This window comes from Temnothorax curvispinosus, unplaced genomic scaffold, assembly GCF_003070985.1.
Source record: "Temnothorax curvispinosus isolate PA1 unplaced genomic scaffold, ASM307098v1 QBEX01008784.1, whole genome shotgun sequence".
In the NCBI taxonomy this organism is placed as follows: domain Eukaryota; kingdom Metazoa; phylum Arthropoda; class Insecta; order Hymenoptera; family Formicidae; genus Temnothorax; species Temnothorax curvispinosus.
The window spans coordinates 732569-750111 of NW_020218564.1; the positions used below are offsets into that span (position 1 = coordinate 732569).

Here is a 17543-nt window from a genome sequence, read left to right on the forward strand (position 1 = left end):
AATATTTCAAGTGTTAATTTAAAAGATAATGTTGCCACCGTATCATTGCATGAAGTAAACAGAATTATTATATCACGCCAGTAAGTGGCCGAAAATTTTAAGGATATTACGTAAGAATGATGTAAGAAATTACATAAATTATACATATAAATTATACATTGTGTAAACGTTTCCTAACGCGTTTTCCAAGACATGTAAAAAAGAATATTTCCAATAAACTAGAGGTATATCTATAAAATACATATATTTTAAGATATACAATACAACAAGCGATGAAATTTATAATTACAATTATATGTAAGAAAAGTCTTGTAGTATATGTATTTTTTTACAAACAAGCATTCTTCTATCTTCGTGTATCGTAAATAACACAATGCTTATTGATGTTCAAAATCAAATAATGTTTACTTTTTTATTGGCCAAAAAAAATTTGATATAAAATTTGAAATAAAGCTCTTTAATAAAATATATCTAATTAACTGCGACAAGTTTGCAATCCTCAGAGATATATATTTTGCCAAATGTGTGAATTATTTCAAAAAATTTATATTTTATATAAATCGGAAAAAAATGAATATAATAAGTATATTGTAGATAATAATTAAAATAGAATTGAAGGTTTAAAAAGCTGGTTTCAAGATAATCACCACAAGAATTCATAAGTGAAAGGAAATGTGATGAATCTGAGACGTTCTATACCTCAGCAAAATCCATCATAGTTTCACGATTGCAAAAGAGGATTCACATTATCTTTTTTCATTCAAAATGTCACAGTAAGAAGGGAGTATCCCCACTCGTATTCCTCGTACCTCGTTGTGCCTTGCACAACGGCTATATCTTGTCACCGATTTTCAGTAGTTCTTCGGGCGTCTTATCATGTTGCACGTAGTTAAAAAGCAATATCTAACGTTTTTACAGTGTACATGTTTTTTATTTGCCATCGAAGAATTTTCTTCATGCAATGCAGTTCAAGCATTTATCGCAAAACATCAATACGTCAACGGAAGCAGATAATCTGATTAATTGATATTGAAATTGTGATAAAATTATTATCAAAAGTTTTATCAGTTTACAAGTTAGAAAAGCGATTTAACAAGGATCAATTTGAAAAAATTTTCAGATAATTAATCAAACTATATTACTTTGTGTTATTTAATACATGAAAATTACAATAGTGTGTGCCGATTACCTACATTCAAACTACGGTCAAGGTTTTGCAACGTTTTGTTATCAACGTTATCTATTGGTGCGACTTCAATGAGATTACAAAGTATACGAGAATTATGATTCCCTCGCATGTCGCGAAACACATTCTTTCATTTTGTGTCAGTATAGCGAAAAGAGCATTGAAAAGAAACTACATGTATACACATATTTTAATAAAGTGTGGTGAAAAGCAAGTGATATGTCTGGAAGAGTAAACCTGGCATTTGAAGTAATTTCTCTTTTACTATCAATAATTTTTACCAAATAATTCATAAAACGTATAATCAGTAAGATTTTCTAAATATTCAAGAATATATTTTTTATTGTTCATATTCAAGAATTTTTTATTGTCAAGAATATATTTGTTATACTTTCGATCAATAGGACAATCGATTAGATATATTAGAAGATGGTCGCCGGGAAAGTGAACCTATGCATCAGGTAAGCATATTTTCATTTTATCATCATAGCGGAAAAAAACTTGCTCGAATAAGTGCTCAATCATCCAACTATAGTTTCTAACGTATTTCTGCGCGTAAATAATTGAAGATAATTTACATGAACAAAACGCAGAATATATAATTTGCTACAGTTAAATAAGTAATACTACTAATGTAACGTTATTTACATATTCACTTCAACTAGAAATTAAAATAAACAGGACGTAGAAACTTTACATTACTGCCGTTCAAAATTTTGCATAGTAAATATAAGAATAATCCAAAGCAATATTAGTATATAGTTATGTTATTTTCACAGAATACTAATTCTTATCGTAAAGCAAAAAAGCCTTTGGCGACTACCAGCAATGCGATCAATGCTTATCTTTCAAAACATCGAAGGGTTTTTAAGACTTTTAGTGTAACAATTTTAAACCTTCTTGTCATAGCCTATGTAATCTATGCTGGTATATATTGGAAAAATAATCGTGAGTATTAATTTGTTTCAGCAAAATTTAATTTTGATTAATTAATTGATAAAATATTAGTTAAATTTACATAGCGAATTGACATAACAATACGTTTTTCTTTTAGAAAAAGATTGCGATTTTCAATGGTGTAAAGGCTATGGTTTACTACTCATACTTGCAGGACTAACTTATCTTGGCTTATTTTATTTTTTGATTGTAAAACGATATTTTTGGAAGTACATCTTACAATGCTGTCAGCCAGCAACGAATTCCTTGGAGCGCTTGCGAAATACCAAGTAAGAAATTATTATTATTTGATCCGATAATATATAGAAATTATTTTTATACTGACATGAACATTTTTAGATATGGGACGCGCATCGGAATGACGACTCTTTATTTAATTATACTAATAGCCATCATTACTTTTCTTATCATCGATACCGCAGGATCAAGATACAGGCTAACTAGTATTCTCTGTGTCATCGTCATATTAGGATTAGGTTGGATGTTCTCCAAACATCCGGGACAGGCAAGTAGATTGTATCTTGAAGCTTAAGTCATGTAGTTATATAAATCTCCGACTCCGATCATATCTATATCAATTATTACATTGATAGAAAATGGATTTCTTCTCGCTGTTGCTTGAAGCAAATCTACGAGAGATCAATTGATTCGTGGATTTTATATTTTACTGTAATAATTATTCCCATCTGTCGCATCGGCTCGAACGCGTTCCAATTATGATGACACATACATGAGTGGTGTCGGAGAAAATTGCTGAAGGCATGTGGATAGCCGCGTCGCCAATTCCGCTGGAATTAACCCACTTCATTAAATCGTCTAATGTACTTAATGCACGCAGATCTCTTGTTTATAAATTTTGTGTGTGTAGTATACGTCATATTCACATAATTCAGTATTCTATTCTTCAGCAAGGTATTCTACTTTTCAGAAGAGAAAAGAAAAAAATCGAAATACAAATATAAAATAACTTAAATCTTTTTAATAAAATGTAAAATAGTTCCTTTTATTTTTTTGTGGCTTCTAATTATTTTAATAATTTTGTTAAATGTAGATCGATTGGAGACCTGTCATTTGGGGCTTGATTTTACAATTTATATTTGGACTTATTATGCTTCGATGGTCTGTTGGTCATAGCATTTTCGACTGTGTATCTGGCAAAGTGGTCACTTTCTTGGATTATGCTAAAGCTGGCGCCAACTTTGTATTCTCAAAGGAAATAGTTGGCGAGGGAGTCTTCGCTTTTGCCGTTAGTTAATTTGCATTATTGCGTGTATTTAGAAATATAAAATAATTAATTTTATTATTAGGAAATTTTTTCATTGCTTCATTTATCTTTATAATTGCTTTTATTTAATTTTTAATTTTGTATTGTTGCAAACTATTACTACTATTAGTATAAATTGGTCCATTAGGTACTGCCTGTGATTTTTTTCTTCAGCTTCGTGGTACAAATTATGTGCTATCTCGGTATAATGCAATGGATTATCGTGAAATTAGGATGGATTTTGCAAAGCATAATGGGTACAACGCTGTGTGAGTCATTATCTGCCGTTGCTAATCCTTTCATTGGGATGGTAATATTATTACATTGTTTAAATAATTTAAAAATAAGTCGTTTGTATTCTCACATAATATTTTTAATTCCAGTTTAAAGCTGCTAACTTATTTTGTCTTTTAGTCCGAATCCCCCCTTCTGATTAAACAATATATCAATCAATTGACTTCTTCAGAACTACATGCTATATTGAGCTCAGGATTTTCTACGGTTTCTGGTTTGTCACACACGTTTCATAAGTATAAGTCACTGATAGCATTTTAAATTTCAATTTATAATTGTATTTGCCCACCCGTGTTTGCAGGTACGGTATTGGCCGCTTATATAGAATTTGGTGCTAAACCGGTCCATTTAATAACCGCTTCCATAATGTCTGCACCGACTTCTTTAGCCTATTCCAAGCTATTTTATCCAGAAACTGAGCAAAGTCTCACAAAATCCGAAAATATAAAACTTGAAAAGTCGTAAGTGCTTTATAAATCACTTATTATTTATCGATCATCATCCAATCATTAGTCATACAATTAATATAATGGCTGTTATTAAAACTTTTACAATTACAATTACTTTTACAATTAGATCGGACACTGGTATTTTGGATGCCGCAACGAACGGTGCATTAGCAGCACTCCCAATCGTTTTGGGCATAATCGCAAATATCGTAGCTTTTGTATCCTTCGTTGCATTTTTAAATGGAATTCTCTCTTGGTTCGGTGGTCTGGTTGGTTTAGAATTAAGTCTCGAGGTAAAATAATTTTTCGACGCTGCTTTTTCCAGCTTCTAAAAATATATTCTTTTGGGCAGATTTAATAATTGTAGTTTTGCAGATCATATTGGCGAAAGTTTTTATGCCACTAAGTTGGTTGATGGGCGTTCCTTGGGAACATTGCGAAGTTGTGGGGACGTTGATAGGTTTGAAGACAGTGGTCAATGAATTAGTCGCATACCAAAGGATGGGCGAATTCAAGGAGCAGGGCCTATTATACGGAAGATCGGAAGCAATAGCCACATTCGCGATCTGCGGTTTCGCGAATCCAGGATCAATTGGCATTCAGGTCGGAGTTTTTTCGTCTTTGGCGCCAGAAAAGAAAGAGCAAGTAACGAATGTCGTTGTGCGAGCCTTTGTTGCTGGTAGCGCCGTCTGTTTTCTCACAGCTAGTGTCGCCGGTAAAGTTGAAATCCCGATTTGATTTTATGACTGTATACCGCTTCCTTTAAGTTGCATCGAATATTACATTATCGAATTTTATTTTATTATTTCAGGTATGTTAATCGATGACGCTTCATTATCTTCCGCAAACATTACAACGACAATACCAAATGTCACTTTAACGACACTAACTTCGTTAGATATAATTTGAAAAAGTACATATATACATTAAAATTAGGAAGCTGCATCACAGTGATATATACATAATCGCATTAAAATTCATATTTTGATCTCATCTTTAAAATCTTTCACTTTGAGAAGAAATAGCAGTACGCAAAGAATTGCTTTTGCGAAGTAATTGTAAGCAAATAATATTGCAGATACTAACGATAGTAAAAGGAGAGATAAATAAATTTTGTTACATTCTTTTTATCAGTAATAAGTTTTTATACAACATCAAAATATAGTTTATAAATAGCACACACACAAGATCGAGTCTGACCGGAAACGATGCTTAAACCTAGTAAAATAAATTTCGAGCGCAATAACACATCCTAAGTTAAATTGACAAGGTCACATTACATAAGTGATATACTTATTGTACGCTTGTGCCATTATTTGTACGTCGTCAGTATAATAATTGTACATATATCGATTATAAAGCAATACATAATCCCAAAAATAAGCATACTTATTTATTCAAAATTAACTATACAATTGATAATATCGTAATGCAGTAATATCACAATATCTCGAATATGCGAAATGCCACGTGCCGTGCTTCAAAAACTCAAAAGATCAGATAAAATATTGTTTTTATTTGCTGTGATCGCTTACGGTAGAGTATGCAATTGGTAAGTTTTATAAATGCTGTCAGTGCGGTTGAACACGTCGGCAGTCACCTCCAACATTTTGGGCAAAATGTCTATGTTCCGCTGAACATTTTCACCACAAACCTGAGAGTGCAAGTGAAATAAATCATTCAAGAAATTACCCGTAAGATAAGTTAACCTGGTTACCTTTTTGAATAAAGCCTCTCTAGTAGGCATAGTGTACATCGCAACTATTGCAGCTTTTCTGATCACCCATGAATGATGCTTGGCCAGAGTTTTGTTATATGCGTCTTGACAACAACAAACTGTTTTATCAATGTCTGTGAGATCATTCAGTTGTTGTAAAAATTCTCTAATAAAATCTAGAAGACCAAACAACATAAGACAGGCTGCAAATTTCTAAATAGTATCAAGGGATAACGATGTAGTAGGTACCTAAACCTCTATGTAGTCGCAATAAAGTACGTGAGCCATTGACAAAATCGGCTTTCTCTAAAAGTTTGTTTTCTCTCTCATATTCAATCATAGATTTAATAGTCGTATAGTTCTGAGTGTTTTTATTTATCAAGTCAGTCAAGACGTCTATCTTTTGCTTCAGATCAGAAGAGACAAAGCTGAAGACACTGCCCATCAGCTGAAAAAATCTGTGTGTGCACGTAGCATGTTACGAAACACATATCTTATATAGATGTAATCTCAAATCTGATATAGACTAATAAAAGATAACAATTATTCTGCTGAGTTAACGAGGCAAACAGAAGATAAAGACAATATATGTAATTCATATATTAAGATAACACATAATGTAGCAAATATTTTTAATGCAGTAATGTAAATAATTACTTAGTATAACGCGGTTATTTGCTTTTAATTATTTATTTCACTTTGACATGTCGCAAAGATGTCGTAGATTAGCTATCAAATGTCAACCGTAATAAGTCAAAAAACCCAATCATTTGAAATCCATACATGATATAGTAAGGTTATGTTAGATAATGTTAGATAACACAAATCAGCGATTTAACTTACTTGTATAGTTCATTGTAGGCCTCTAAGTATGCTTTTAGATCGACATCATCATTTTCCACGAGAGCTTGATCAAAATGATCGTGTACCGTTCGTAAATCGAAGAAACTTAATTCCGGCCCCTCCGCCATTATAGAGTTACTGTATTCAACCCAACAAACACTAAATCGAATCTGCTTTTGCGCCACGTTACGATTAAGTAGTTACGTTATCTCCTTGAATCCGTTAAATTGTTGAAATCAGACATGACCGTCTGCTTATCACATTAACAGATGGTGCATGACGTATTCAACATTGTGACGGCGTCATTTTAAGATAAATGACAGTTTATTCTCGCACTTATCATTTGAGCATTTACGTTCATAATTCGAAGCTATTCCGTACAACCAGAGAAACCTGAGCCATCTACCAGCCATCCACCGGTCTGCGTTTAATCCACCGGCCATCCACCGAACACGAACCATTAGCACGGACGCGAACCAAACGACGTAGTTGAGTCGCACTTTCTCAGAAGACGCATCGGAAAATGCGTTCTCAGTAATAAGAACAAAGGGATGGCCTCTCTCAGGTTTCTCTCTGGTACAACAAAGAACGAACAGAGAAATGCAACCTAGCGCACTCTACTTAAGGTCATATCTAATCTTCACACGATACATTATTATTGAAGTGTGTAAAATATATACATATATGTGCATAATAATATATGTAGTTAATTTATATATGTATAATATGTTTAAATCGTCACATCTTGCCAGTAATTTGAGATAAAAATAGGTTTAGAAAGATAAAAATTCAAAGAATAAAAATGAAAAGGAAGATAGTGATGGAAGGTAACGTCCACGATCAAGACATATTTGAATAATATAAATCAGACAGAAAAAAATCGCTATAACGTCTTTCTCGCAAAGTTGCTGCTGTATTAGATAATTTGAGTATGCAATCTCTATCATGTTTTTTTGCAATAATAAAAAAATAATGTAGAGAAAAAGCGTTACCAATTGAAGAAAAACAAGATATTTCGCTAAACAATACACGTTCGAATATGGTTGCCTACATAGTACCGTCATCCTCCACGAGAAGCGCTACATTCGAACTCATTATAAACTACTATATATTCAAACTAAGCAACATTTTATATTGTAAACGAAAATATATACGTACTTAAACATGTCTGAAAATTTAATTCAATAATGAAATTTCTATATCGTGGAAATATCGTACTTTGATTTTCCTATCAAACACAAGCATAACTGAATAAAATACACGCATAGCTGAAGACTACGTCTTTCAATACACAGCAGAAATTGTATTTGCACATTATTTACTCCCGACCTCTATTTGTCGAACAATCGCCGTGTGCATTTACCGATTTGGTTTCAACAAGGGGAACTGGGAAACGTCTGCAAATATCTTCCCACCTCGTCTTCGGCTTATTTGGACCGGAATATTTTAGCATTTCTATGCACGTGAATGAGATAAAAATACGCGCTGACAGAATTTTTAAGCTCAACTTTTCTCTTCAGTTAATATCGAAATACAGAATAGAATCATCATTTTTGCATTCTCTCATAATTATAAATTTTGGTATAATCGTAATATAAATTTACTTCGTGATAATTATGTGAAACATATTAAATATGTATAATCATATATGTTAAAAGAATGCATAAAACAAAAATAATATTCTATTTTATTCTCCTCAGTCTTTATTTCTCCAAGTAATTGTCTGCCTAATTTGATCATTCATTCAACTGTGCGTTTGATAAATTGAATTTATCACATGTTCGGCGGCCCATTCCAAGTATTATTACTGCATATTGATGCAATTCATGGCACACAGTGGTGCTCAGAGTTGCGTAGTCATTGATATCGTACGTGACAGGGAAACATAAACAAAGAATACTAAAATCTCGCTGACACGTCGGTTCGTATAGGTAACCGGTCTCCCTGTGGGCGTTAAATAATTCACCACAACTGGGACTGAGAGTCGGACGAGAAGCGGGGTTTGCGGAGGAACGAAGGAGGCGGGGTTGGTTGAAGAGCCGATTAAATATTCAGATGTCCCTCAACGCAAATAGAGTAAAGTCAAGCGCGACGTCGAGCGCAGAAGCGCATGTAATCTAAAAACTAATGCGAGGTCGAAACGAAAACAGATCTTCACTTCTGATAATAGACTTCTTACAGCGTTGCGACGTATGTATCTCTGGCAGATCGTTTCCAAAAATCCTGCCGATGAAGAAGAAGATTGCCGAGGGATATCGTCCTCGCGGAGAATCGCGATGAATATTCCGGTCGGACAAATGTGCCATGGAAGTTTTTACGACAGCTACACATTTCCGGTCAAGCGATCTCACGGGGCGCCGACTTCAACGACCAATCGCACAACGTCGTAGCTGCGGCGCATAAAAATATGTCACTAGGGTGCCGTAATATCTCCGTTGTTGAGACTTATTGACGAGGAAATACGCCGTGCTCCCTGGTCTTGATTCCAGGGCAATAACACGCTCAGCGATCGTATCTTCCCTCAGTGGGCACTTTTGTTCCTTTATCGCTTCGCTCTCGAAAACATGAAACCGACCGCCGGCCGGCTAAAAAGAATCGTTCAACGAGGCGTGCATCGCTCATCGTTCTAATTATCTCAGTAACCCAATCTATCCGTCGCGCCCCGTGTCTTGGCTTCCCGCCTCCCTTCGGAACTTCTCGATTCTCTCGTCGTCTCGGTCTGCCGCCGCGCCGCGCCGGCCTAGCAGCAACCCTCCTCGACTCTTCTCCGCCGTCGTTGCCATCGTCTTTCGTACGCGGCGATCATCCTTCTTCGTCTTTCTTCGTCCCATTCACATTGGACGTCCGGTCGCATCCTTGTCTCTTCTCCTCTCTCTTCTTAATAGCTCGCCATCTTCTTCTTTCGATCTCGTAGTCTAACTGCGGAATCGTCGACGACCGCCCATCTAAGTTTAACAATTAACGCTCGAGCGGGGAAAAATAAATTAATTGCACACAGCCGGCGCGCGAGACATGTCACGAACATTCGATCTAATCGACGAAGATTCCTCTATCTGGTATAGAAGATAAATAGGATTTCTTTTGCCTACTTTGCGGTTAAAATATTTTTTTATGCGTATACTCTTGTATCATCTAGTTGTTTATAACTTTACATAAGATTAACATGTATATTGAAATGTGTTGAAATACTGGTTGATTGATTTTTAAGAAAACTGTATTATCAAACTTAATTCTAAAAATTAAATCATAAATGGATCTTTGAAAAAATGTCGAAATCGTCGTATCTTCGCCCTCAATCTTTCTCCCTTTCTCATCGTTCTTTTGTCCCGATTGTCAGGGATGTCAGAAACGACAAGACGACAACTAGCGGGAGACGAGAAGGGTGTTTGTCATATGTCGATAGGCGTCAGAATTGACACATTCGCCGAGTGCGAAACGGAAGTGGCGTTTGGGGCGACGTACTAGAGGGATTCGAGGGTGCAAGACAGATAAATATTTGAGGAATTTGTTGTCGGATGAAGGCGGCGTAAGAGACTCATCGCTTGTTTGGTGGTTCTGTAAAAGGAATTTGGAGTGACTTTTATAGTTTTGCATATAGAAGATGCCAAAAACTGCCAAGAATATATATATTTTTTAAATTTTAGTTTATATTGTCAATCATCGTCAGAAAAGTGAGATCTTGTGAAGAGCGTGATGTTTGCTTTACTTTGTGCTTAAAGTATGCTACAATTAATATCTGATTACTTATTGTTCAAGGAGGAAGAAATGCTAAATTTTAGCAAAGTGCCAGACGTGAATGGAAGAAAGACACAACAGACGGAGGAGCAATGAGAAATTTCTAACCCTTCGATATACAGCGTTACACCCTCGTGTGCGGTTCGTAGGAAAAGTTTTAGGTGAACTGCGTACGAGGGTTGGAGACAGACCTTTTCGCAAAAGGGTCTAACGACAGTTTTGTATCCCATGGAAAATCACTGTCAACCAACAAGAGTCTGTAAAGTGTCGCATTATACAAATACATACATACGCACGCTTGTAGAGTCGTAGTCAAAAGTGCCGATAATCGCCGCGTTGGAAACATTTCTAGAATAAAAATATGCAAAGTTTAATTTGCGAAATGTACAAATAAAGATATAAGTACATTTAAAAATTCATCTTGTGTCTAAACATTTATGAGCATTTAATATATTTTAAATAATAACGCATTACATATGATTAATCGATTTCTCTTTACTGTGGTACTATATAATAAATATTTAAAAATGTATTGAGATACATATTAAAAATTATCTACACAGAGAGAGCCACAAATCAAAGTAATTGAAGCAATTTTAATTTAAACTTTTGTCAATGACCGTACGTGAAGTAAAGGCGCATACTCTCACATACACGTACACACACTTAACGGCGGGATGTAACAGATACAGACGGCGCCTGCGAAAAGCCCGGATACCCAGGGTAAAACGAGCCTGGGAAGTTCATTAATGGATTAAGAGTGCTCGATCGATACGATTAGCGCGACGTGGCCAGCCGCTTCTGATATGCACAACATGCATTCGAACGTAACCTAGAATCCATGATTTTGTCGTGCATAGAGGTGATTAATTGGAAAACAGGGAAATAAAAACGTTTCGTGAAAAGAATTATGTTGTCAATTTGACTCCGGATGACTACATTGATCTGAATCGCTAGTATTTCAATCACGTTTTTTTATGTTACGTAGAAGATCGAAACAGAGCGTTTGTTATATTTCATTCTAGCATTAGTGAGATTATAAAACTATACTACTTAATAAATGTAATTATTTTAGAATGGCAATATCGTTTTTATCGCGCGATATAATTAAAAAATATATTAGAAACCAATATATTTATCTCCCACCACGCCACGAACTATCACAGCTTCATATCGATCTTCGGGATTAATATGAGTGCCGTGTAACACACATCCCCCTAGTCCTTCGCATGGGGTTGAATTTTAAAACTATCCTCCAGAGAGAAGCAGGAAGCTCTGCGTCTTTTGAAATCAGACTGTGTGCGGTTCTGTTCTTGCGTAAGGAACTACATATCCCTCGGGATCGCGCATCGATATATGCGTATATCCCTCGTTGTCATTCAGAAGACTGACATTGAAGTTCTCTCAGAACTAGATATTTGTGATACGTCAACATATGCGTAAATAAATACATATGCGTAAATATACGCTGCTTTCCGATCACTTAGAAGACGGCCCTCGTAGTTCGATCTCTTTGAAGATTAAAGAGGAACACCAAGTATTTTAGTTCCATGCGACCCTTTATGTCGGACCATCTTTTTCATGGTGTTTGAACTATACGGTCGTGAACTGGTAAGATGAGAAGATCGCGACGAAAGAGGGTGTAAGGAGCGTCGAAGACAGGTGGTAGGAGAGGATAGATGGAAGGAAGCAAGGTGGTAAGACTCTGGCAGGGCGGCGGTTGGCCGGAGGTTTCAAGGTGGAGTCGGGGTCGCTGTCGCGGCTCTAATAAGCTACCCCCTCAAACCTCGTTCCACGTTACGACCCTTACATCCCTTTACGGGTACCGAGGGCAGCCTTGCAATTTGATAAACTGTCACGAGCGTACGACCATGTTATCCGAAACTAGCCGAGAACTTGAGAGAATTTCTTGACTATTGAATTTCTTCGTTCAATACCCATTTTGGTTTTCCAACGTTGAAAATTTCATGGGTATGATGAAACACGGTTTTATATGTCAAATCATGAGATATAATTTTCGTGGAACGCAGAATTATGCGGGGCTCTTTATGCGAGGTTCAAATGGATAACCCGGTAAAACAAACGTTACGTTTCCATTTCCATGTAAATTGCGTGATCATAAGTTGGCTACACAAGATCTTAAGAAAGATTGCTGCATTAGTAGTTAGTTCCGGGTGGAAGCCTGCCTTTGATGAAACCACCGGAGCATAAACCAGAATAGAGATTGTAAGGAAGTATAGCTTTATACGACAGCTTTTAAATCTACACATATCGATAAGATATTTAGATTTACTCATGATAGGTTCTCTGTTTATTATAAATGTCATTTGATGAAAATAATTGTAAAAATATTAAATTATCTGCATGTAGGAAATTAAAAAGATATTTCAAAATATATTTCTTCATATATAAAAGAACTAAAATCGATGATCGATCCTTATGACTAGGCTAGCTTCATCGATTGAATGAATGGAGAAGGGAACTACTGGCCAACACAGCTGTGCCACGAGAACCCGAAGGTCGGGGGAACGTAGACTCTTGGGAAATGATTCCACTTTGCAAGGGGCAAATGGAAATGACCCTGGGACAGCCTCCGCACCGTTAGCTCTCTAGGGTTGTTCTTGGTCAGACGCGATGACGATTGCGAAGGGCAGAATAACGAAACTATCCTGATTAAGGAGATTCTGTTTCTCGAGCAGCTATAACCCGCCGTCTGCGGTCAATACTTATATGCAATAATATGATTTTTGAAATTATTATAAATTTAGTATTAAATTTCAATTGATAATCTTTGTATATTATTTATTTTTTATAATCAATGCTATAAAATTTATAGGTATAAATAAATTCTTATTCGTTTGCATGTGATTACCCGTATATGCAATAAAATGGAAGAGTTTAAGATGCAAATTATATATAAATCATACATAATGCAAATCATATATAAATCATATCAATTAATTTTTCGTGAAAATGGAAAATTTTATGTAACTACGCTACGGAGGTTGCTTGGAAACGATGAAGAAGTTAGAAGATAGCGTGTTGAAAGTGGTGGAACACGCGGCACGCTCACCCTTCGGACAACGAGTCATCTCGCGACGCTGCTAACGGACCCTCGTCGTTTCCTCGTACTTGCACCCGACAAGACATTACTTGATAGTTACAAGACATTTTCATCATACATCATCCTAGACAACCGTCTTGCTTGAGACATCTGCTACTTGAAGATTTAGTAGCAAATGTCTACGCGTCATTATATTGTAACTATTAAAAATGAACCGTAGATATTTAGCATATAATGAAAATAAAATTAATAAAAAAAAATATTTATCACACACATATATTTATGTATGATCGGTGATCGTCAATTCAGTAATATAATTTCTAAAAGCTTGTGCAATATTCGACCTTGTCTTATTGTTAGTTATAATTTAAGACATGATTTAAGAAAGAGATTTTCATTGGCACGCGGTTTGTCCCATAGATATTCGGCAAAGAGATCCTTTAATTACGCTAAGTAACGTCTCCCACAGGCGTCGCGTCGCGGAAGACTGAGCCGGTCATAATATTTAATCACTACTCGTTTCTTCTCCCTCTGAAGGCAGTTTCTGTAAGAAGTTCCGTTACGAGCGGAAAATATATCGTCCAAATTGAAGAAACTATAATCGCAATATTATATAAAAAATTATACAAATAAAACCATTTTATTATTTATTACTATCGCCAAGATAATAAATCAACGATGACAAGAAAGAAAAATAATAAATGTCATTGATGCCAAATTGTTAAAAATTTAACAAGATCAAGTTTGACAATATTTTCACATCACCATGAATACTTCGAACCCTTCCGATCTTAAAGATTACGAAACAAACAGGAGCGCGAAGCTGGCAAATGGGGTGACTATGTCGCATCGGGTTCGTGCCACCCCTTCGAGATTGTTTCACGAAGGAAAGCAATCGTTCAACTAAAGTCACGATCCTATATAAAACATTTATATAAAACAAAAATTTATGGAGCAGCAATAAGATACGTAGAAAAAAATTTAAATTTCAATATATTATATAAGTAGATAACTATGGTGTTGCAACATAAGAGCAAAATATAGAAAAATATGGGGAATGAGAGTTGTCTTGTTTAATATCTAATTAAATATCTGAAGCACATCGGACATCGAAGAAAAAAACGATCTGCGATCTTTTATCTGCGAAGAGCGGCGATCTTACCCTATTACGGCTTTTCTTTTCCTCTCTTTCGTAACTCACCATGATCCCATCCTCCCATCAAAAAGGGGGTTGGCAAGGAACGCAGTAGGGGTGGCATTTCATTTTTTGACACCCGGTGTATTTGATTCCACCCTTGTAATAAACCCCAGGGGTTGCCACCAGTGGGTCCCCCTCTCCCTCTCCCTACATGTCATATCGACACCTCACCCCGAGGGTAGGTGACTGCTAGGTAATTTGCTTTCTTATTTTCTCCGTTACGGAGCTCCTGCCGTGTTCTCTTTTCTCTCTCGCTCTCTCTCTCTCTTTTCCTTGGCTTTCACCATTCGCTGAATGCTCGTCGCGTTGCTACCCTTGCTTAAGAACCCGATTTCTCGCACCCCGCGGACTCCTGCTTCGCCAATTTTCCTCTCGATGCAGACAGCTGATGCCTACAGAAACGCGCGAGAATTAAATCACGACACGACTGACCCGAAAGGATTCCTTCCTTGAAATAAATTCTTTGAGAATCCTTATTCGAAAGAATTCTTCAAGGAATACTTTGACTGTATTCCGAGATCTTTTCTCTGCAACTTTTCTGAACAAATACAAGGTGTAGCTTTATAATCAAAATAGGACACAGTGAAATAAAAACGATAATTAAAAGTCACTGTTCTCAAATTTTAATTTTTATAATATCACTCTCTTGGAAATTTTGAGATAATTTTTTGCAAATGTTGCCTATTTCATTAAAATAGCGGTGCACTATTGAAAATAGCTTAAAATGTGTTTTCATCGAATGTCATTGTGTTAGATCTCCTCATGAAGACACAATGTCCGATAGTGCGAAAGACTGATGAGAAGCCCCGGTACCGATTACTCGTTTCATTGCTAATCCGATTTCAGCTACCTCTAGACCGAAAACTCCTTAACGCTACTCCGTTGGTTTCTCTCGATAATCTCGTTACCTCCATTAGACAGCCTTAGGAACCTCGCATCGTTTGCACGTAGAAAACGTCACCCGAACAAGAAAGTTGTAACCACGACAATTCTATAAATTCATACTTCCAAACAATTTGGTCCATTCGATTCTATTAATCATAGATGTAACTCTGAAGGTACATTCAAAAATGTAACCTCGAAAAAATGCTTACAAAGCCATTCAAAACTCATCATAAAGTCCGCAAACGCCGCAGCTAGTAGATACAACCCTTTTGAGTCAGACGAGTCGAAGCATCCGCCGACTCCTCCGCGACAACCGTGCGGCGGTGTGAGTGGGTGGGTAGGTGGAGGGCGCCTCGCAGGGGACAAAACTCACCCTAAGAAGCTTCTAAGAACGCCAAGGCGGTGGTGACGCTCTGGTGGGGAATAAAAGTACCCGCATGCGCAAACTCCTGAAAAACTGCGGCCCGCCTCCGGCGCCGCCTCTATCGTCTCTGACATCCCTCTGACCCCCCTCGAGCCCCTGGTCCATGGAGGGCCCCGAGATCTCTTCCACCCCTGCACCCCTTCGCCCCTCATAAGACGTCGTCCGGAACGATCCGCGACCTTTTTCGAGAATTGCCCCCCGGGTAACATGTGCTAACCGTGTGTGATTACCTTCGCTCTACAACGCGGACGCACCCGCGCTATCCGCACTCCCCCGTTAGCTCGCCCCGCTATCATCGCTTTATCACCTTCTCGTCGGTCTGCCTTTTTTGCGCCCGCAAAAATCAAAGTGCCGCGGCAACGAGAAAGACTGTGATTAACAATTTTTTCGGGCCGGTAAACAGGTGCATATTGTGTCGTACAAGCGGATAATCGCCAAGAAGTAACCGAACTCACGTTAGAGACATAGTTTAGAGACCTAGCGAACCCACCAGTGACTGTGATTAAACATCAGGGTGTTGTGGGAATATAATAGTTTATTAAAAAAAAAAAAAAAAAAGAAATTTTGTGTGCGTGAAAAAAATGTTCCAATACTTTATATACTTTTTAAGCCAACGATGTCAATTTATCGCAATTTATATTTTTCACAATTTTTTATAATTTTTTTGTCGAAAAGTTTACTCTAAAAATGAAGGTAATTTTATAAAATATGTCAAATATAAGTTTTTAACTATTGTTAAAATAACACGCTTAAAATGTTCTCCAAGGCATTAATATATTTTTTAATTCACGATTATTTATCGAAATCATCTTGCAAATTTGGATTAAACCGATTATCTATTAACGTAACTTTTTACTGGTTCTTTTTTTTTCAACAATGTATAAGCTCCAATTATTCCTTGCTAGGCAACACGTCATCGACAAATCCTGTCGATCTAATTGGTCGCCAGCAGATAATTGTTCGGCATCGATAATTGGTCCAATTAATTTGAACGGAAAAGTGCGTCGATAATCGTCGTGCATTCATCGATTCACCGATTATGTGAACCGTGTCGTATGCGGGTTATAGAATATCGTTACCGTCGAAAGGACATCGGCGAAAAAAATAGCCGAAACGCAAACAGAAACCAATCGTTTTGGCTGCGCGTGGTAGTGAAGTTATTGAGTTTTTATTTTGTTGCTATTCACATCGTATGATTACAATGCTCGTCAACAGATATTGGAAGACTATTAGATTTTAAGCGCATATAAAATAAAATAAATATAATATCATACGTATTTTTTTGTATAAAGACATGATAGTTAATAAAAATTTTGCTATCATCGAGGATATCAAAGATATAAAATAATGTAATATTTTTAATTGTTTTTAATTCTTTCTTTTAAATAAGCAGCATAAAGTCATATTTATTAAAAATAATTTAATATCGCAGCATGATTAAATATAAATTCTTTTTTTTATATAACGATTTTCAGATTATGTATCAAATCTACAATACTTGATATCGCACGTTATGTTCGATCTTTT

At 36.2% G+C, this 17543-nt stretch overlaps 2 protein-coding genes across 2 annotated transcripts; one reads left to right on the forward strand and one right to left on the reverse strand.

Annotated features, from left to right (window-relative positions):
- Positions 1–866: 866 nt before the first annotated feature.
- On the forward strand, positions 867–5530 carry LOC112458268 (solute carrier family 28 member 3). Its single transcript, XM_025021818.1, has 12 exons — positions 867–1435; positions 1591–1647; positions 1966–2134; positions 2241–2412; positions 2483–2648; positions 3195–3389; positions 3556–3717; positions 3822–3915; positions 4003–4162; positions 4278–4443; positions 4526–4865; positions 4962–5530. The coding sequence occupies exons 1-12, from the start codon at positions 1406–1408 to the stop codon at positions 5057–5059; spliced, it is 1809 nt and encodes a 602-aa protein (XP_024877586.1). The 5' UTR covers positions 867–1405; the 3' UTR covers positions 5060–5530.
- Positions 5258–6838, reverse strand: LOC112458275 (ceramide-1-phosphate transfer protein). The gene is made up of 4 exons (XM_025021842.1): positions 6711–6838; positions 6117–6325; positions 5868–6043; positions 5258–5804 (listed from the first exon to the last, which is right to left on the reverse strand). Exons 1-4 carry the CDS (start codon positions 6836–6838, stop codon positions 5682–5684), a joined length of 636 nt encoding a protein of 211 aa, XP_024877610.1. The 3' UTR covers positions 5258–5681.
- Between the last annotated feature and the right edge of the window lie 10705 nt (positions 6839–17543).